Source organism: Ochotona curzoniae, unplaced genomic scaffold, assembly GCF_017591425.1.
Source record: "Ochotona curzoniae isolate NIBS_2020 unplaced genomic scaffold, NIBS_Ocur_1.0 contig_48, whole genome shotgun sequence".
In the NCBI taxonomy this organism is placed as follows: Eukaryota; Metazoa; Chordata; class Mammalia; order Lagomorpha; family Ochotonidae; genus Ochotona; species Ochotona curzoniae.
In genome coordinates this window covers 2715184-2735480 of record NW_024466391.1, presented here as the reverse complement: position 1 = coordinate 2735480, position 20297 = coordinate 2715184, and the positions used below count along the sequence as shown (strand labels likewise).

The window sequence follows — 20297 nt, the reverse complement described above, 5'->3', positions numbered from 1 at the left end:
GCAGAAGTAGCAGTGAGCGGTAAGAATCCGGGCCTTTCCATGGAGTACGGCCTGGGGGTAGGGGAAGCATGGGCGAGGTTGGAGTCCAGCACCTTGGTCATGCACCTGGGAGACCCCGCAGGAGTTCCCAGCTCCCACACTTTGCCTGGCCCCACTCTGGCCGTTGTGGGCATCTGAGGAGGAAGTAGGCTGACAGAGCAGCTCTCTTGGAGCACTGGAGTGAATCTGCCATACTTTCAAGTTCTCCCAGCCTCCTGCCACGCCCAGTCCCCACCCTGCCTCTTTAGCTGCCAGAGCCCAGGAGCTTTCTGCCTACACTCCACCTAGAACCCACAGCCTGGCTGCTATGGCCCGTTGGGCACCCAGCAGTGCACACCCTGGTGCAGCTCTAGATCTTGAGACTGTCCACTACCACCAGCCCTGAGCATGCAGAGCTGGGCGGGCGGGGTCGGCCTGCCTGGGTGGCTTGGGTTCCTGCTGGCTGCCTGTGTCCCTGTTCGCGCTCCCACCACTCCTTGCAGGATGAAGGGTAGACCTAAACACACTGGACCTGGGCCAGTAGGCATGGGGTGAAAAGGGACACCACGGATCCAGCCGCATGGTGTGCATTAGGGCTGAGGCAGAGCAAGGCAGAGGGCGGTGGCGCCTGGTTGCCAAGTCAGAAGTGACAGGTCCAGCAGCTGAGAGGGTAGCTGGCGGCTGTGCGGGAAAAGCCGGGGCAGAAGGCCAGTGGGGCGGGGTGCTGGTCAGGCTGCCGGATGAGGTTGGCCACAGCAGGAAGTTGATCAAGCTTTGTGAAGGGCCCTTGGATCTCATGGTGACAGATGGGAGGGGTTGGGAGAGCACTGCTTACAAGAAAAGCTTGTTCTGGGGAGATACAGAGACCTTTCCAATGCTGCCACTAACCCCAACTCCACGCCAGAGGGAGTGGTGGTCCTGACCAGCCGCTCCCCACTGGGTCTGCTTGGTGGGCTCGCACCCACCTGCCAGATAGAAAACGCGCCTGAGCCAAAGTGAGAAGCAGCTTCAGATTCTCTTTGGGGAGAAAGTGCTAAGAAGCCAGGACGGTGCAGTGCAAAGTCCCCCAGACTGCCTATACGGTGCAGTACCCAGAGTGTGTTCCGAGCTTCATCCCTCGGGTGCCTGAGCTGGCACCTGGCACCCTGTTGCTGCTGCAGTTGGCCACACCAACCTCCTGGACGCCCTTTATACAGGTTGGTGAGTCCCTGAGTCCCCTTGTGGTCACGCACTGGAGGTGGAGGCAAGGTTCCCAAGTGGGCGTTGCTGAAACATCCATGGATTCAAAAGGTAGAGTTAGGGAGAGAGAAAGTAAGAGAGCAAGAGACGGGGGTTGGAGAGAAAGAGAGAGGAAGAGCGAGTGAGAGAACAAGAGCACACACAAAAAGAGTGAGAGAGCAAACTTAAGGGCAAGAAATAGGGAGAGAGAGCATGTTCCTTTCTGCCGGCTCATTCCCTCACTGCCACAGCAGCCAGGGCTGCCAGCAGCTTCTTGAAGCAGGGAGCTGCATAGGAAGTGAAGCGGCTGGGACTGCTGGACTCCACTGGCTCTCCCTCCATCAGCAGTCCCCTGGTAGCCCAGGGATGATTCAGCAGGAAGGACCAGATGCTTGTCACTGCTGACACCACCATCAGATCAAAGGGACACCTCAATGCGACCTGTAGGGTAGGGAGCCTTCGTGAGGGGCCAAGCTGCTGGCTGGTGTGGGAAGTGCAGCTCAGTATATGGGTCTGTGATGCAGATCACTGGCCTGTGTGGGGGGCCAGGGACTGGGGCGCTGGCCAGTGTGGGCGGCTGTGATGCAGATCACTGGCCGGTGTAGGGGGTCAGGGTGCAGACTGCTGGCCAGTGGGGCGGGGGGGCGTGATACAGATCGCTGGTCGGTGAAGGGGGCCAGGGTGCAGGCTGCTGGCCGGTGTTTCCTAGTTCACTACTGATCCTGAATAGGACTAGAATTCACCTCCTCGGGACTGGAGCTGCTTTTTTTTTTTTTTTTTTTTTTTTAAGATTTGTTTGTTTTGTATTTGGAAGGTAGAGTTACATCTGCTGGTTCACTCCCCAAGTAGCCCCAACGGCCAGAGCTGAGCCCATCGAAAGCCAGGAGTCAGGAGCTTCTTCCAGGTTTCCCACGTGCATGTGGGTTCCAAGGCTTTGGGCCATCCTCGGCTGCTTTCCCAGATAACAGGCAGGGAGCTGGATGGGAAGTGGAGCAGCCTGGCACAAACCAGAGCCCATATGGGGTCCTGGCGCTTGTGAGGGGAGGATTAGCCTGGTGTCTGACAGACAGGTGGACAGCAGCGTATGCACACGTGTTCATGTATGAATTAGCTCTGTACAATGACTGGGCGTGCGTATGCAGGCACACACAGGAATACATGTGCAGTGCCTGTGCACACATCACAGTGTGGGTGTGTATGCACATGGCATGCACAGTCACTTGCAGCTGGGGATGTGTCACAGATGGGTGAGGCCTCCTTCTCTTCCACAGGTGCCTTGACTCCCACGGGACCTGGTATCGCCATGCTGGCTACATGGTTCACCATGCTGCTGGTACCCTCTTGCTGTCTGCTGCAAGCTCCTCCAGGTAGGCACCAGCTGGGTAATAGGAGGGGCTTGCCAGAGGGGTTGGCATTTTGGCCAAGCTTCTCAAAGAAGCATCTACTCATGAGGCAGAGTGGCAGCAGATCTTCAACCTGCTGGCTCACTCACCCAGGTGGCTGCAGCAGCCAGGACTGGGCCTCGGCAAAGGGTCTCCCAGAGCTTGGGACTGTCCTCTGCTGCTTCCTCAGGTCATCAGCAGGGAGCTAGATGGGAAGTTGTTTTGGGATGACTTCTGCTCTCCTCACCCAAATTCACACGTCAAAATCTCCTGCCTTTGGCTGTCCGAAGGGAAGCCTGGGTTGAGAATAAGACTTGTAGATGTTGTTGCTCAAGATAGATTTTCCTGAGAATGGACCTGAAGCCCGTAGGAACAGGGAGACGGGGCGAGCACTGGGGACGGCAGCTGCTTGGGACACTGCAGGCCTCGTCAGCATGCCTGGCTCACTTCTGTGGCACAAGTCGTCCCTCCCAGGGCAGCCCTGGGGGGCGGTAGTGACAGCCCCAGGACACTAGATCAGGACAGGGTCCTGGCCCCTGGCTTCACCTGGTCCGGCCCTGGCTGTTAGCGAGCCTTTGGGCAGTGAAACAGCAATGGAAAACCTCTCTGCTGCTGCCTGCCATCCATCTCTAATCAATACCCCTCAACCCCTTTCAAATACGATGGTACCATCCAGAGGCTGTGTGCGCAGATCCCATGGCAGAGTAACCTGGCATGGAATTCAGTCAAGGGGCCAGGTAGGCCCTGAGGTGAAGTTCGGGACAGGGCAACATCCCATCGGGCAGGTGTCTGTGAGTGCGGCCACCCCAGGCATGTGGCTTCTGCAGCATGGTCTCACTACAACCCCCATGGCTGTGGCTGGTCACATACACTCTGAGGTCTCGTCCGTGGTGTGGCTCGTCCTGTGCTGCCCGCTCCCTGGGTCTATCTCCGCCTATCCTGCGTGACCCCCGCTCTTGTCCCCTTTCCCCTGTGCCTCCTCACCCCACTGCCTCCCCTCTCTCCCTGATGCCTCTGCATCCCCTGCCCTGCACCCCCAATCCCTCTGTGGCCCCTCTCCACCATGCAGGAGGCCAGGGTGGGAAGTGGCCAACAACCTGCACTGTGTCCTGACTGAAGCAGAAGTCGGCCCTTGGAGGTCACTGCTGGCCACGGTATTCTAGGAACCTGACCACAGGCAGGAAGTGGGCTCATTTTGACAATTTTTCTTTAGGCGTAGCTTGTGGGTCCCAGTTGGTTTTCTTCCTCTACCTTCTTTTTTGAAAAACATTATTTAAGGGCCCGGCGGCGTGGCCTAGCGGCTAAAGGCCTTGCCTTGAACGCCACAGGATCCCATATGGTCCCTGGTTCTAATCCCAGCAGCTCCACTTCCCATCCAGCTCCCTGCTTGTGGCCTGAGAAAACAGCCGAGGATGGCCCAAAGCTTTGGGACTCTGTACCCACGTGGGAGACCTGGAAGAGGTTCCTGGTTCCTGGCTTTCGATCGGCACAGCACCAGCCGCTGAGCTCACTTGGGGAGTGAATCATTGGACGGAAGATCTTCCTCCCTGTCTCTCCTCCTCTCTGTATATCAGACTTTGTAATAAAATGAATAAATCTTAAAAAAAAAAAAAAAAAAAGAAGGGCCCAGCGCAGTGGCGCAGTGGCGCAAGTGGTTAAAGGTCCTCGCCTTGCACGCCCGGGATCCCATATGGCCGCCGGTTCTAATCCCGGCAGCCCCGCTTCCCTTCCAGCTCCCTGTCTGTGGCCCGGAAAAGCAGTCGAGGACGGCCCAAAGCTTTGAGACCCTGCACCCATGTGGGAGACCCGGAAGAGGCTCCTGGCTCAGGATCGGCATAGTATCAGCCGTTGCGCTCACTTGGGGAGTGAATCATCGGACGGAAGATCTTCCTCTCTGTCTCTCCTCTCTGTATATCCGCCTTTCCAATGAAAAAATAATAAAAAATAAATCTTTAAAAAAAAAAAAATAATAAAAATAAATCTTTAAAATAAATAAATAAATAAATAAAAGAAAAACATTATTTAAGAGACAGAGTGACAAGAGAGAGAGGGAGACCCTCCATCTGCTGGTTCACCCCCAGATGGCTGCAATGGCCAGGGCCGAACTGAAGCCAGGAGCCCAGAACTGCAGCTGGGACTCTCCTGTAGGTGCAGGGGCCATGCACTGGCCGTCATCCTCTGTCTCCCAGGTCTTTAGCAGGGAGTCGAATCTGAAGTGGAGCAGCTGGGTCTTGAACCAGGACTCTGATAAGGAATGCTTTCTTAATCACTGCACCAAGGTTTGCAAATCCTTTAAAACATTGAGACTTATTTCATCCTCCAACACAGGTTCTATTTTGGTGACTCTCATGATCCCTTGATTTAAAAAAATGTAAATTCTGGAATAAGTGTTGTGGTTTATCGAGTTGAGCAGCCCCTGGTATGGGTGCTGGTTTGAGTCCCATCTGCTCCAGTTCCCATTTAGCTCCCAGTCATGGCCTGAGAAAGCAGTGGAGGATGCCCCTTGCTGGGGACTCTGACTTCTGCCTGGCCAAGCTCCAGCTATTGTGGACATCTGGAAAATAACCAAAATATGGGAAGGTCTGTCTTCCTTTCTCTCTATCTCGCAACTGTATTTTTTTGGTTGACTAGGGCACTTAAAAGGCCAAGGGCTACAGGAAGGTTGGTAAAGCCATTGTTTCCACATTAATTTTACTATTAATTTTTCTGTATCTGGAGTAAGGGGAGAGATAAAGGGAGAAGCCACACCCAGCTTCCTACCCATCCCAGGCACCCGATGTGAGACATGCTTCGAGGGTCCTGCTCAAATGTTTTATTTTTTTTAAGATTTATTTTATTTTTATTGGAAAGTCAGATATACAGAGAGTAGGAGAGACAGGGAGGAAGATCTGTCCGATGATTCACTCCCCAAGTGAGCACAACGGCCGGTGCTGCGCCGATCGGAAGTGAGGATCCAGGAACTTCTTCCAGGTCTCCCAAGCGGGTGCAGAGTCCAAAGGCTTAGGGCCATCCTCGACTCTTTTCCCAGGCCACAAGCAGGGAGCAGGATGGGAAGCAGGGCTGCCGGAAGTAGAACCAGCGCCCATATGGAATCCTGGCGTGTTCAAGGCAAGGACTTTAGCTGCTAGGCCATGCCACTGGGCCCTCAAGTGGTTTCAACAAGATAGTTCAACAGTTCTGAACTGCTGCCAATCTCACCATCCCAAGCACAATGAAATCTCTCCGGAATCCACTGGTTGAAACAGTTCACCTCAGAGTCTCCATACGCCCAGATTTTCACTGCCAACACATGGCTGGCGCAGATGATTGATTTGTTCTGTCTTCTGTCCTCTGTTGTGATACCAGGTGTCCTCAGAGGAGGCTCAGCCTTGACACATGCACTCCATGGTCAGTCCGTAGAACCTGCACTTCTCTTCATGGTTGGGGTTCTGAGAGCAGCAGTTCAGTTGGAGGAATCCCAAAGAAACTTTGTCTGAGGTGATCCCATACCTGATTCTTGGGTGTGCGTGCCAGTACAGGATACGGGACAGTCTGTTACCCCAGTCAGCTTATGCACATGCTCGTGGTTGCAATTGCTCGTGGTTGCAATTGCTGGGTCAGTTCTGTTTCCAGCCCTGTCTTCCACAAGAATCAGTGTTGCAGTCCAACCTGATTCTGCCAACCACACATTCAGCCCTCACACAAACCAGTGGGAGCTACAGCCTACACGCATACTGGCAGATGCTGTTCTGTCTAGCCACAGCTGCCCCAGTGGTGGTTTTCATATTCTCCAGTGGGAGTGGCCCAAGAGGGAGGTGCCCACTATTTCCCCGTTGGGCCACTCCCCCTCCTGGAACATGCACACTCCAGGTGGTTCTGCAGTTTACCTTGGCAGAATTAGTCCCCAGTGCCAGCATCTGCCAGCTGATGCTGCAGCAAAGCCCCAGCAACCCTCACCCACTCTGATTTATGCTTGCAGCAGTAGGAACAGTCAGCCCAGGCTGGCCTTTCCTTATGCAGCTCACATGAAGCCCACAGGTGTTGTAACTGTGCCTGGTCTGGTATGCCCCATCCTGACTCACGCCCTCCAGTAGGAATGGCAGTCCAGCAGGGGAACTCTCCGCATTCCCCCTACCGGCTTTGCCCCCTCCCTCCCTGGTTCTCATATGTGCTGGTTGGACGCTGTGGCCCAGTCTGGCATGGCCCCTCTCACGTCGGCATTTGCCAGTGGGTGCTGTAGCCTGGCCCTCTGGCCTACCCCCAATTCAAGCTGACGCTGGTGAGGGTTACAGCCTACGTCAGCCCAGCAGGCACCCAATCCCAGCCGTAATGTGTACTGATATGGGTTGCTATCAAACTTGGCCTGGCCCACACTCTGTTCTGGTGTTTGGATTTGCCAGCAGAAGATATGAGCTGGGTCAGCCTGGTCCACCCCTGGCCTGGTCTAGGCTGCTCCCTATCATGGTTCTTGCACTCACATGCAGGGACTGTGTCCTGACAGAGGAGTTTCCCAAGCTCCTCCATCAGAGCCTCTCCCAGTGCCAGATCTTGCGCATACCAGTGGGCCCATGGGCCAGCCCTACTTGGTCTACCTCCTGTCCTGGCAGGAACAGTGGCCTTTCTTGACTGGCCTTCAACCCATTCCAGTTCTTGCTGTTGAATGTTTCAGCCCAGCCAAGGCTTGTCCATACCCAGACACAGCTCACACCTGGCTCAGTAGGGGCAGAGACCTAGCCTAGTCCATCCTACATCTACCCTGGTCCTCCAGAGCACCAGATGGTGCTGAAGTCTAGCCCGGCTCAGGGTGCCCAGTCCCAGTTCACATTTGTGCCAAGGGAGACTGCAACCATATCCAGACGAGAACGCAGCCCCCTCTCCAGCCCCGCACTCACCAGTGGGAGCTCCAACCCAGCCAAGGTGTCCTCTCAGCTCCCCAGCCAGGCCTGTTCCCAGCCATAGATCGCACACATGCCAGTGGTTGCTCTGACCAGCTTGGCCCCACACATTAGCTAGCAATTGGAACTGCTTTGTCCAGCTTGCCTGACCCCCAGGCCTGGACCGTGTGATCATCAATGAGTTGGGACCCACTATGGGAGTTTCCCAAGTTCCCCCACTTGACCCACTCTCAGACCCAGATCTCATACATGCCAGAGGGTGTTAGGCCAGTGCCCTGCCTAGTCTGCCCTTCCATGTTGGCCTTGTATGAGCGGGTGAACTTTGCAGCCCGGCCTACTTCGCACCCTGTTTCAGGATGCACATTCAGCTGCTGCTGCCTTGATCTGCCCAGGTTGTTGTCAGTTCCTTTACCCGTGAGTGATGGCAGGGTCCATGGTCACACCTAGCTCAGCCCACCACCCCAACTCTTGAGCTAACCAGTGGGACTAGTATTTCTACAGGGTTTGGCCCACACATCCCTCACAGAATCTACAGCCAGACATGGTTCTCTCATGGGCTGGTTAGTGTCATGGCCCTGCTTAATGTGACGTGTCCCCTGATGGAACATTCTGTCAGGTACTAGGATCTAGCCCTGCTAGATAAGTCCCCAGCCTTAGCTTTGGCATGGACTGGTGTCGTCAGCATTGTTTGGTGATACCAAGTTCTACACAGGACTCACAAGTGGGCTGGTATAGCAAGCTGACCCATACAGATCGCCTGGTCTCTCTCCTCCAAACCACCATGTCTCAGTACCCTGGCTTACCTTCAAGGAAAAGTTACCCTTGTTGTTGGGTGTCCCTCAGGATTGATTCCAACCCACACGTACAGTGGCCTCAACATGGACATACCTCGACAGCAATTCCACATCCCCAAGACCCCAGAGCTCGCATGTGGGTGGCCAGTAGGCAGAAGAGCCTAGTGCCAAATGGACCCAGCAAACTACATGGTCACTGTGGCTGTAACCATGGTCCCAAGCATGGAGTCCAGCCTGGCCCGGGTCCTCCCAGCAGCCAGCAGGCTGATAGAAGTTCTGTGTACCCAGACCCCAAGGTCACAAATATATATATATGTATGTATGTATTTTAATATATATATATGTATGTATTTTAAGATTTATTCATTTTTATTAGAAAGTCAGATATGCAGAGAGGAGGAGAGACAGAGAGGAAGATCTTCAGTCTGATGATTCATTCCCCAAGTGAAGACAGCGGCTGGAGCTGCGCCGATCCTGAGCCAGGAACCAGGAACCTCTTCCAGGTCTCCCACGTGGGGACAGGGTCCCAAAGCCCTGGGCCGTCCTCGACTGCTTTCCCAGGCCAAAAGCAGGGAGCTGGATGGGAAGCGGGGCCACCGGGATTAGAACCAGGGACCATATGGGATCCCGGTGCGTTCAAGATGAGGACTTTAGCTGCTAGACCATGTCGCTGGGCCCCACAAATATATTTTTTTAAAGGACTTTCATCTCCTTCTCTGCATTGAATGTTCCAGATGATAATCTGCCTATCAGGAACCTCAGGATGGACCCCCATTCCCAGAGGCTGACCTGGGATCGCAGTGGAAATGTGAGCGGAATTGAGTGCATCAAAAACTCCAGGCAGAAGCTGAAGGTGGGCCCCGCTGCTCCTCCACAGACAGCTCTCAAAGCTGGGCACGTAAGGCTTAGTACCGAGAGCATGTCTTCTACCTGCTGTGTTGCACCCCAGATGGCTATATCTGGGCTGGCCCTGGGCTCCGTGTGCTTCCCCACACTTGTGTCTCTTCTAGGCGCGGGAGGACAGGTACTGCGAGTACCGAGTGCTGTCCTTGTGTGAGCCGACAAATTACACCGTGCGTGCAGCCAGCCCACCCTTCTCCACGTGGATTCTGTTCCCGCAGCCAGGTGACCCAGACACTGTGCTTCCTCCTGTCAGGTCCCTCAGCTTCGCTCTGCAACTCTGACTTTTGTTAACTCCTCAAAGTGGCCACAGCAGCCAGAGCTGGGCCAGGATGAAGCCAGGAGCCAGAAGCTCCACCTGGGTCTCCCGTGTCCTCTGCTGCTCTCCCGGGTGCATTAGCAGGGAGCTGGATGGAGGTGGAGCATCTGGGACTCTCACTGATTCAAGGATAGGCAGTGTCTTAACCCACACTGCCACAGCACCAGCCCCCCAAGATCTGCTGGACTCTCATTTGAGCTCCTGCCCTACAGTTCTTGCGGGACTTCCTCATCAGGGTGGACCGGACAACTGGGCCCTGAGACCCCCAGCTCATTTCCCCAGCCTTGTCAACTGCATGAGCAGGTGACCTGCAGTGACATGTGCTGGTCTGCTCTGCCACCCCAGGTGGAGACTCTGCAGCTGCTGCTCAGAATGTGACCTGCAAGACTGCTGGCGGGGATGCCCTCACCTGTCACTGGGCAGTGGGCAGCGCAGCCCCCTCTGACGTGCAGTATCAGCTCAGCTGGATAGATCAGGGGTATGTGGGACTGGGGCTCAGCCGGGCTTGGGAGCCCTGCTGGTGGGCGCCTAACCTGCCGTCGCTGTCACAGGAGCAGCAGGTGGCGAGCATGCCTGAACTACCATGTGGACACCTGGGGCCGGCAAGTTGGCTGCCGCGTGGACGGCATCTCCCAGTACTGCCCGGAGCTCTGGGTGCATGTGTTTGGTCAGACCCGGGCCTCCAGGATTCCCTGCAGCTCCAAGGTCCTGACCTTTTCCAGCCTGGGTCAGTGAGAAAGAGGTCTGGGGAGGAGCGGCTGGTGTGAGAGGACTGATGTAGGGGTTTGCATTTTTTGGGCTCACACCTGTCTTGTTTTGTCTCACCTTTCAGAGCTACTGAGGCCACCCAACATCACCACCAGGTGCAACGAAACACACTCACAGCTGCACTGGGAGACGCAGAGCCACTTCAACTGCAGCTTCCGGTACACACTGCACATTCAGAAGGTAAAATCGCGTTCCCAGGCCTGCCTCTGGTCTGCGTGCCTGCACCTTGGGGTGCGGTCTTGAGAGCATGCGTCCTATGAAAAGCCACCACCTTGCTGGCATCACAGCCTCATGGCCGCCGTGCTGCTCATACTTTATGTCTGAGGGCCCAGCCTCGAACTCGGGCTCTGCTTCCAAGCTGAGCTGCCTGCTGGTGCATGTCCTGGCAGGCAGCGGGCAGAGGTCAGGTACCTGTGCACCTGCCCAGCCCTGGGGCAAGCCTGGAGCCCCTGCCTCCTGACTTGTGTCTCGTTAAAGACCTGCTGGGAGCCAGTGGCAGGGGAGCTGATCCCTCTCTCCCGCACTCGACCTCCTTCTCCCTGACTGGTGGGAGCAAGCACAGCTGCGCCATAAGCAGTCACAGCCCTGGCTTCTGACAGCTGACCAAAGAGGGGGCTTTCTTAGGGGTGGTCTCCAGCAGCCAACCCCTCCGCTTTTGTCTTGCAGGCCCTGGAACCTCCAATGAAGGACATCGTGAGTGTCCCTTAGGCCTGCTTTTGGTCTAGCACAACCCTCAAGGCTCCCGTCCCCAGCCAAGGCATCAGCCTAAAAAATTGGACAGGGTGGGGGTGAGCCGGACTCTGGGGGCGTGGCTGGTCACCTGTCAGCCACCCTGCGGGAGAGATTGAGATCGCAAGCCCCTGCAGTGTTACCCCAGTCCCCACAGCCCCTCCTTCCTCATTGCCCTGAAGGTCCTGCAAGACACAAACTCGTTCACGCTGCTGCATCGCGGTGCATTCATGGTGAAGATCAAGGTGGAAGAAGTCCTCTCAGAGGCCAGCAGTGACTGGAGCGAGCCACAACACTTCGGTGAGGGGATGACATCTGCCCTCCAGCATGGGCGTGGCCACTCAGGCTTCGCCGGCTGTCAGGACCACACAGTCCTGTCTGCCGCCGCCGTGCCGTGGGCCTGATCCAGTGCGACCCCAGCTGGGGAGGGTCCTCCATGACAGAGCTGCCCTGCAGAGTCCACAGGCCAGGGACAGCTGAGCTGGCTGCTGCCCCCTGCAGGTGGCATTGCAGAGTGTCCTGTCTGGATGCCCCCTGCCATGCAGGCCCCCACCCCACTTCCAGGACAAGTAGACAGATGGCCCTCCATCTTGTCCCTCAGCATGTGACTCTGAAGAGGAGAAAGCTTCGAGTGGCATCTGGCGGACGTCTCTGCTAATGGCACTGGGGACACTGCTGGCCCTGCTGCTGGCCGTGCTGCTGTGCAGGCGGTAAGCTGCACTGGCCCCTGCTCCCGCCTCAGTCGGCCCCTGCCCTGGCCTCACCTGACCCCTGCCCCGGCTCATCTGGCTCCTGTCCCGGCCTCGCCTGGCCCTGGCCGTCTCTCTGCCAGGTTCTCGGTGATACAAAGAGTCTTCCCCCCAATCCCCCGCATGAGGGACCCCACACGAGGCCACGGGCAGCACGAAGAGCTGGTGGGTATTTTGTGGGCGTCAGCCAGCTGCTGCCTCTGGGGTATGTGCCCAGTAGCCTGGGGCTGGGGGGCTACCTGTCTCTGGGGCTCCTTCAGCTGCCATCTGTGCACATACCTGCAGGTGGTATGGGACCTGGGCCCCAGTGGCCAGGAGGACTGTCCTGTGGCCCAGCTGCAGGTGCAGGAAGAACCATGAAGTGGCTGTCCTGAGTCTCCTCTGTTGCACATGTGCTGTGCCCCCTTCTCGCCTGCCTGCTCAGAGCCACGCTTGCAAGCCCTCCTCGGGGATGCCAGTCGATCCACACCTGCAGGCTCTTCACCAACCGCCCATGCTCGGCTTGGGGATGGGCTATGGGGAGACCTCAGCAGGTGCAGGGGAACTTGGGGTGAAGCTGCATACTTGTGACCCCAAGATGCATCTGGAGCATCTGGACCCCAATGCCCAAGGCAGTGGGCAGGTGGGAGGCCGGGTGGTGGTAAAGCCAGCTTCTGGGAAAAGGCCTTCCTGAGGGGGAATTGGCTCAGACTTCCTGCCTCCCCGGCCTTGATGCCGCTCTGGCTCCGACCCAGTTTCCTAATGGCCCGAGTGTCTGGACCCTGGCATCCACAAGGGAGGCCCGGCTGGAGCTCCAGCCCTGGCCATCGTGACCATCGGGGGGCGCGAACAAGTGGGTGGAAGATCTCTCTTTGGCTCTCCCTCTCTCTGTGTGGCTTTTTTAAAATTTCAAATAAAATAAATAACTCTTAAAAAATCAATGCATTTGAGCCTGGCACGATGGCAGAGCGGCTAAAGTCCTCACCTTGAGTGTGCTGGGATCCCATATGGGCACCAGTTCTAATCCCAGAAGCTCCACTTCCCATCCAGCTCCCTGCTTGTGGACTGGGAAAGCAGTGGAGGACGGCCCAAAGCCTTGGGACCGTGCACCCGCTTGGGAGACCTGGAGGAAAAGTTCCTGGCTCCTGGCTTCTGATTGGCACAGCACCGGCCATTGCAGTCACTTGAGGACAGAAGATCTTCCTCTCTATCTATCCTCCTCTCTATATATCTGACTTTGCAATACAAATAAGTAAATCTTTAAGAAAAATCAATGCATTTGATGCCAAAAAAAAGTTTTCCTTCCACATACCATGGCATTCCTACGGGTGACACCTGCTTGGGTTTCCCATGACTTGGTTTGTGATCGCTGGTGGACACTTGTCCTGTGCCTATAGGAGCTGCTGCTGGAACAGGCTCAGACCCCGAGGTCCTGGGGACCTGGTACCGTCTCACACAGGGAGAGCCTGTCCAGTCCCAACTGCCCCACTTCCCACCTAGTGCCCAGGAAGGCAGGGGAAGACGGCCCAGTGGCCCCTGCACCCATGGGAGAGACCCGGATGGAGCTCCCTGCTCATACCTGACCCTGCCCTGGCTGTGAGCATCTGGGGAGAGTGGCAGCACTCAGTCAGGCCTGGGCAGCCCTCTTTGGGAGAAGGTCTTCAGGTCTGCTGACTGAGAGACCTCTGTGCCCTGGCCTCTGCAGGGGAGGGTTGGGGTAGGCGTGACTCAGCCTGGCTTCCTGGAGCCCTGAGGACCTGCACACTTCTCAGCAGCTTGCCACCTGCCCCAGGACCCCGCCACAAGCGAGCAAGAGACCTCCCACCCAGCTGTCCATTCCCCAGGAGGCCTCAACTGCCAGGGCCACCATGGCCATCTTTCCCCAGGACTCTTCAACTCCCAGGGCCACCAGGGGTGCGGGCAGGGGTCAGGTCCACCAGGGTGTGGGTGGGGATCAGGGTCACCTGGGGTGTGGGCGGGGGTCAGGGCCACCAGGGGTGCGGGCGGGGGCCAGGAGCACTCAGGAGTTCCTTGGACTTCTCAGCTCACTGAGTGTTCCTGAGGGAATCCCCTGCCACCTGGCCCTGCCAAGTTTCCTGCCTGCTAACCCATTTCCTCCTGCACATTGCAATGAAACCGTGGTTTGCTTTTAGTACCCTTAAATGAATCTTCTCCGTGCAAATTTTTTTTTTGTAGAATCGCGAATAGGGGACGTTCTTCATGTCTCTCTCGCCAGAGACCTCTCCTGCCTCCTGGTAGAAATCTAGCCTTCTTCTTACTCTTTTTAAAAGGTTAATGTATTTGAAAGAGAGAAGGAGAGAGGGAAGAGAGAAATATTCTATCCCTTTATTTACTCCCCAAATGGCTGCAACAGCCAGGGGTGGGCCAGGCCGAAGCCAGGAGCCAGAGGTCCCATTCGGGTCCCCCATGAACGTGCAGGGGCCCAAGCGCTGGGCCATCCTCCCCTGCTTTCCCAGGTGCCTTCGCCAGGAGCTTGGTGGAAAGCAGAGTTCTCCAACACGACATGCAGTGTGGGCGACAAGAAGCTTGTGTGCTCCCAAGCATCCAGATGGGAGCCAGGAATCAGTGGGTGGCCACACTGGGGAGGGGGGAACACAGCCCAGCCCTCTCTGTGCTGCATCCAGGGACCAGGACGACCTGCTCTCTGGGTCACCACCGGGCTGGGAGGGCAGGGATCTTGGTGCCTCTGAAGCCAGTGCGAGTGTCCCCACTGCAGCCCCACTCACTAGGTGGAGCTATGGTGGGAGCTGGACCCCCTGCATACAGACCAGGGCCACAGGTCCAAGGGGAGCCCTGGGCCAAACAGCCCTGACCCTGTGCCTGGCTTCTGCGGGTGACAAAGACACCCAACAGGTTCAGGGAGCTGTTCAGGTTCAGGGTGACCCAGGGGTGCCGCATGGCAGACCCTGTGTCCAGAGTCCCCCCAGACTCTCACCTCTGGGAGCCACTGGTGGCCAACTGGGCCTCATATAGGTGTGTTCCCCTGGAGGGCAGTGTCCAGGTCACCTGTTTCACAAGAGACACTGCCACCTGCCCTGACCCTAAGTGGACGATGCAGCAAGGACAATGTGGGGATGTCAGAAGCAGGGCGGCAGCTGAGGGTGGGTGTGCAGCACTGGACTGGCTCTGAGCAGCGTGGGTGGGAGGACTTGGGGAAGGAATGGGCAGAGCCTTGGGGCCACTCTCACCCTGTGGTCTGCTAGGCATCCAGGTCTCCACTCTGCACTCCAGGGAGCTGGCGGCTGCTTCTGGAGCTGGGGTGGGGAGGGCTGTGCCGACAGAGCCCCTTATAGAAGCTGCCACTGGAACAGGCTCAGGCCCCGAGGTGCCATCAGAGGTAGGGGGAGTGGGACTTCCCTGCCTCCAGGAGCATGGGCAAGAGTGAGCACCTGGACCTCTGGCCGTCGTGCCACCACCCTGGAGTTCCGAGCCTGCCCGGGGTGCACCCTTCCAGCGGGTACCTGCTGGCGGTTCGGCCCAGGAGGAAGCCGAGCTCCTGGTGAGCACCCAACACCGCCCAGTTGTGACTTGAAGCCACACCCCTGAGTCGAGTCCCTAGCCCTTGACTTGCCTGCTGCTGTTGCGCTGGGCTGGCGGGGCAGAGCTCTGTGCTGGACGAGACAAGGTCAGTGCAGGCTGGGGTCGTGGCTATTCTGGGGTGGGGACAGGGGTGCTCGGTGGCGCGGGAGGGAGAGAGAGGTGGAGGCCACAGGGGGCCCCACTCGCGGCCTCTGGACGCCCTCTTGTGTCCATATCAGGGAGGGCAGTGCCTGCTTCTCCCGCCAGAGGCTCCGCTCTTCCAGGCGGCTTGCCCCACGGACCCCTTTCCCGTGCCTGCCAGAGGGCGGGGCCTGCGGGGGTGTCCCCTGCACTCCCTGGGTGGGGGGCAGCTCATCCTGTATTGGCCGCTCTCTTCATCTCCAGCTGGTCGCCAGGGCCCTCCTGCCGCACCTCCCCCATTCCCTTCTGTAACTCTGGCCCACCTGGGTGGCCTGCAGGTGTTCTGTCCAGAGGTCTGTGCGCGCCAGAGTCCTAGCCTCTCTGGGAAGGTGGACCATGAGGCCAGCTGGGACTTCTGGTGTTGTCCCTCCACCCCCGCCCCCGGGGCCAAGTGTGATCTTCAAAGTGGGGCCTGACAGCCAACCCTTTGCCCGCATGTGCCCCAGGGCCTCATCCATACGGACCTCTGGGCTGAGAGGTTCCTGACACATTGGTCAGTCCAGTTGACACTGGGAGAGCAAGAGATTCTGAAATGACCTGGATTCTTGGGGATCCCAGCATCGGGCCCTGTCCCGGAGAGACGAGCCTGGGCCCGTCCCACCCAGGCCCTAGGAGGAAGGGTGGGGGCTGGCCAGGCTTCTTTTGGGAGGGTTCGGTTCTGGCTTCAGCCTGTGGTGGCCTCGTGTATACAGGCACATTCTGTCTGCTGGTCAGTCATCACACTGGTCACAGCTAACACTGTTAGGCTCTGTAGTTAATAAAATGACATTTGGAGGACAGCATTGTGATGTGGCAGCTAAGGGGACCTGCAGCAGCAGCACCTCATGTGGGCACCATTTGTGCCCCGGTTGCCCCATTTCCAATCTAGCTCGCTGCCTGTGGCCTGGGAAGGCAATGGAAGATGGCCTGAGAGCTTAAGACCCTGCACTTGCATGGGAGACCCAGAAGAAGCTCCTGGCTCCTGACTTTAGATTGGCTTAGCTCCCACTGTTGAGGCCATTTGGGAAGTGAACCATCAGATGGAAGATCTCTGCCTCTTTCTGTAACTACCTTTCAAATAAATATTTTAAAAATAGGGCCCGGCGCGGTGGCGCAAGTGGTTAAGTCCTCGCCTTGCACACCCGGGATCCCATATGGGCGCCGGTTCTAATCCCGGCAGCCCCGCTTCCCTTCCAGCTCCCTGCCCGTGGCCCGGGAAGGCAGTCGAGGACGGCCCAAAGCTTTGGGACCCTGCACCCGCGTGGGAGACCCGGAAGAGGCTCCTGGCTTCGGATCGGCATAGTATCGGCCCGTTGCGCTCACTTGGGGAGTGAATCATCGGACGGAAGATCTTCCTCTCTGTCTCTCCTCTCTGTATATCCGCCTTTCCAATAAAAAATAATAAAAATAAATCTTTAAAAAAAAAATAAAAATAAGATAAAATAGGCTAGGCTTCTATAGCACCTGTCTGTCATATCGAGTCTTCAAGAGACATCACACTGCGTGGTCACTCAAATCACGGCACAGCACAGCTGTGTGAAGGCAACTGGCAGCTAAGGCCTGTGCCCGAGAGCTCTTGGCCCGGGGCATGGCTCTGGCTTGTAGCTCCCTGCCCTGGGCTCTGGGTGTCTGGACCCAACTGCAGCGAGTGGCCACAGCACCTGGTGGAGGCAGTTCTGGGTTCCTTGCTCTCAGTGTGGTATTCAGCTAGGGTCCTTTTAGCCCACGGTGGCTGAAACTTGTGAAAGCTCAGCAGACACCTAGCTTGAGCACATGCGGTCTGCCCTGCTCTCCTCCTGGGACGGCCCCAGCACGAGCACACACAGTCTGCCCTGCTCTCCTCCTGGGACGGCCCCCAGCACACGCTGGTCTCATGAGGGATTGGCCTGCCAACCAGTCAAGCACACATATGTCTCCTGAGCTTTCCTCCAAGCAGATGCAAAACAAGTTTTCCCATAAGGCAATGTGATGCTGGCATGGCGATGCCATGGCTCACACCATATCTTGGTATTCAAGTGCAGGTCTAGTCCAGCTACTTTGCAGCTGCCAGTGGCCTGGGAGGCAGGTGGCAGTGATGGTGCAGGAGGTGCTCCGGCCCCTGCAGCACCATGGGACCCCCCACTCCCAGGAAGTCCCAGGTTCCTTGGGCTGGCCCTGCCTGTTACAGCATCTGGGGAACAACCCAGCAGACCGAAGACCCCCCTGTCCCTCAGTCTGTCCGATAAGCGAACAGATCTTCAATCATGGAAGTGCTCTCCCTGCCGCAGCCAGAGCCTGTGCCTGCCTGCCCCAGTCTAGGTAAGGGACATTCCTCCGGGTCTGCCAGTCAGAAGGCTCTGAGGGGTCAGCTGGCAGTGACCCCTGCCCCTCTCCAGTGGTGGAGGTCCATTGGCCTGGGGCACTGCTGTGTGCAAAGGCCTGGGCTCTTGGGGAGGGAGGAGCCTGTTGCCATGGAGACAGCTCCTTGCCAGGCTGCCTGGAAACTGGGTCCTGGAGGGGGCCGTGGGGGGGAGTGAGAAGGGTGGGTGGCAAGGCTGGTGAGGCTGTGTCTCCCTCCAGGCTGCTCTTGTGGACTTGGTGACTGCTGTCCGGCCCCATGCAGCCTTGCTGGTCTGTGGGTCATGATCTAGCCTTTCCAGAGGAAGTCCTGAGCTTGAAGCTCCCCTCCACCCTGCCAGGCTGGTCAGGTGGTATCCCACGCAGCCCCAAGAAGTGGCCACAGGTGACTGCCCCTCCCACTGGCCTGCTGGGACCAGGGCTTGAGGTGGCTGGCAGACTGCTTGGAGTCCAAGGCCAGGCAGCAACCATTGTGAGGTCGGAGGGTGCCCCGGCCTGCCCACCTGCCCTGGACTCACTGGGCGAGCGTCCAGACCCCACCTGCCTGGCCCAGCCCCTCTGGAAGGCCAAGCACAGGTGGCTGAGCTCACGGCTATTATTAGCTCCGTGACGTCACCGACAACCAATGGGAGGCAGGTTTACTTCCAGGGCTGAGGCTTGGCAACAGTTAATTTTAGCTGGGGGTGGGAGGGGGCTGAGGGTGGGCAGGGCCTGAGCCCCTTCCTTCCTCCTGCTTCCTCATGCCCCACCCCGTTAGCCACCAGGACTGGTGGCTGCTGGTAGCCACAGCTCTCACTTGTACGCTGGGCCTGCTGGCTCGGCTGGGGGGTCACAGTGAACACTCAGCCTCATTCCCTGTCCAGGCAAGCCAAGATTGGGGTGCTCAGCCCCTGGAGGAGGCGCCCTCCTCAACCTCTGACAGCAGCTGGTCCTTTCCCACCACCCATCGCAGGAAGCGCCTCAGGCTTCAGCCACAGTGCGGGGCTGTCTGGGCGTCAGTGCTTGGTGCTGTTCAGGGTGAGCCGCTGCTCAGGCCAGCCGGGGGTCAGCCGGATGCTGTCATTCAACAGCCAACAGTTGTCAGTGCAAGGTAGGGTTAGCCGTGGAATAGTACTAGTCAGAAGTTAGTTGACCCGTCTAGTCAGCACTTACTTAGCCCTAGTTAGTGATCAGTGGCACTACTCAGTGGTTAGTACTAGTCGGAGGTGCTAGTTCGTGATTTGTGGTTAGTACTAGTCGGAGGTGCTAGTTTGTGATTTGTGGTTAGTACTAGTCGGAGGTGCTAGTTTGTGATTTGTGGTTAGTACTAGTCAGAGGTGCTAGTTCGTGATTTGTGGTTAGTACTAGTCGGAGGTGCTAGTTTGTGATTTGTGGTTAGTACTAGTCAGAGGTGCTAGTTCGTGATTGGTGGTTAGTACTAGTCGGCAGCACCTAGCTCAGCATCTCCAGGCCCAGCAGCTTCTGGTGTGGTGCTGGCTGGCAGGTGCGGGTTCCTGGGTCACCAAACCCCATCCTCTGTGGATCCCGAGGGTCGCCAGCAGCCAAGTCTCAGGCTCCGGGGCCTTGCAGGGCAGCCACTGCTGGCCACCAAGAGCATCACTCCAGACACCACCTTCTACCCGCTGGCAGCGCCCTGGGGTGCCGTGCACTGGGGGAGGGGAAGTGCAGGGTCTCAGCTTCACATGGGGAGTGGCATCCCCTGAGGACCCGTTAGGCTGTGGGCTGCCCTGGTGCTGGGGGAGGGTGGCACCTGCAGCAGGCTGGCTCCAAAGTCTTGGCTGGAACCCCAAGTGGGCCAGGCCAGCTTGGGGGAGGGCCCTCGCCTCCCTGCCAGGTTTTATTTTAGGTCCTGGCTCCCATCTGACAGCATCAGCAGCACCTGCACACCGGCCCTGCCAGCGGTCAGGGGCAGGTGCTGGGCCTTGCGGTGCTGGACCCTACCCTGGGGCCTCGTCTGACCAGTCCCAGGGAACATGAGGGTGAGGAGCAGGTGCAGGGCTTGCCCCCTCACCTCCTGCTCGAGACCCAGGCGCTGTGCCCCGTTGGTGGTGGGGGCACAGCGGGGACAAGCTGAGATCCTGGCCTCGGGGGAAACCCCCCAGCCTGCCGTGTCCCCCACTCTGGGCCTGTCTGCTCCAGTCCACCAGCTGCTTGGGGTGTTCATGTGCTGCCGGAGGCCCCAGCTTTGGCTTCTCCTGGGCTCCTGGGCTGGCTCCCCTGGGACGGGGGTATGCAGGGTTGAGGCTGTTTCCACCCCCGACCCCCAGGCATAGGTGTCAGGGATGCTGGGAGCAGCCCTCTGGAGCAGGCTGGCAGCTTCAGGGCTCCCCCTCAGAGCGTCTGCACCCCACAGCACATGAAGCACCCAGACCAGGACCGCTGGCTCTAGGCTTGTCACCCGCCTCCCTGCAGCCTCCGCCCTGCCCCCTTCTTCCACCCGCCGCTCGGTCCGCGGCTGCGCTCCCTCCCCCGTCCCCGTCCGCCCCCCCGCGCGCCCGCTCCCGCGCGCC

General features: G+C 57.9%; 1 protein-coding gene across 4 annotated transcripts; it reads left to right on the top strand.

Annotated features, from left to right (window-relative positions):
- The first annotated feature begins 853 nt into the window (after positions 1 to 853).
- On the top strand, positions 854 to 12599 carry IL3RA (interleukin 3 receptor subunit alpha). 4 transcript variants are annotated; one of them, XM_040988291.1, is made up of 12 exons: positions 855 to 1214; positions 2508 to 2603; positions 9040 to 9139; positions 9297 to 9411; positions 9851 to 9983; positions 10057 to 10232; positions 10338 to 10453; positions 10940 to 10966; positions 11185 to 11302; positions 11604 to 11712; positions 11835 to 11916; positions 12037 to 12599. In XM_040988291.1, exons 2-12 carry the CDS (start codon positions 2551 to 2553, stop codon positions 12109 to 12111), a joined length of 1104 nt encoding a protein of 367 aa, XP_040844225.1. In that variant the 5' UTR covers positions 855 to 1214; positions 2508 to 2550; the 3' UTR covers positions 12112 to 12599. The 4 variants fall into 4 exon arrangements, 3 of the variants coding, with proteins under 3 accessions (XP_040844225.1, XP_040844223.1, XP_040844224.1); XM_040988289.1 differs by having other exon boundaries at positions 8986 to 9139; XM_040988290.1 differs by having other exon boundaries at positions 9021 to 9139; positions 12037 to 12598.
- Positions 12600 to 20297: the final 7698 nt, after the last annotated feature.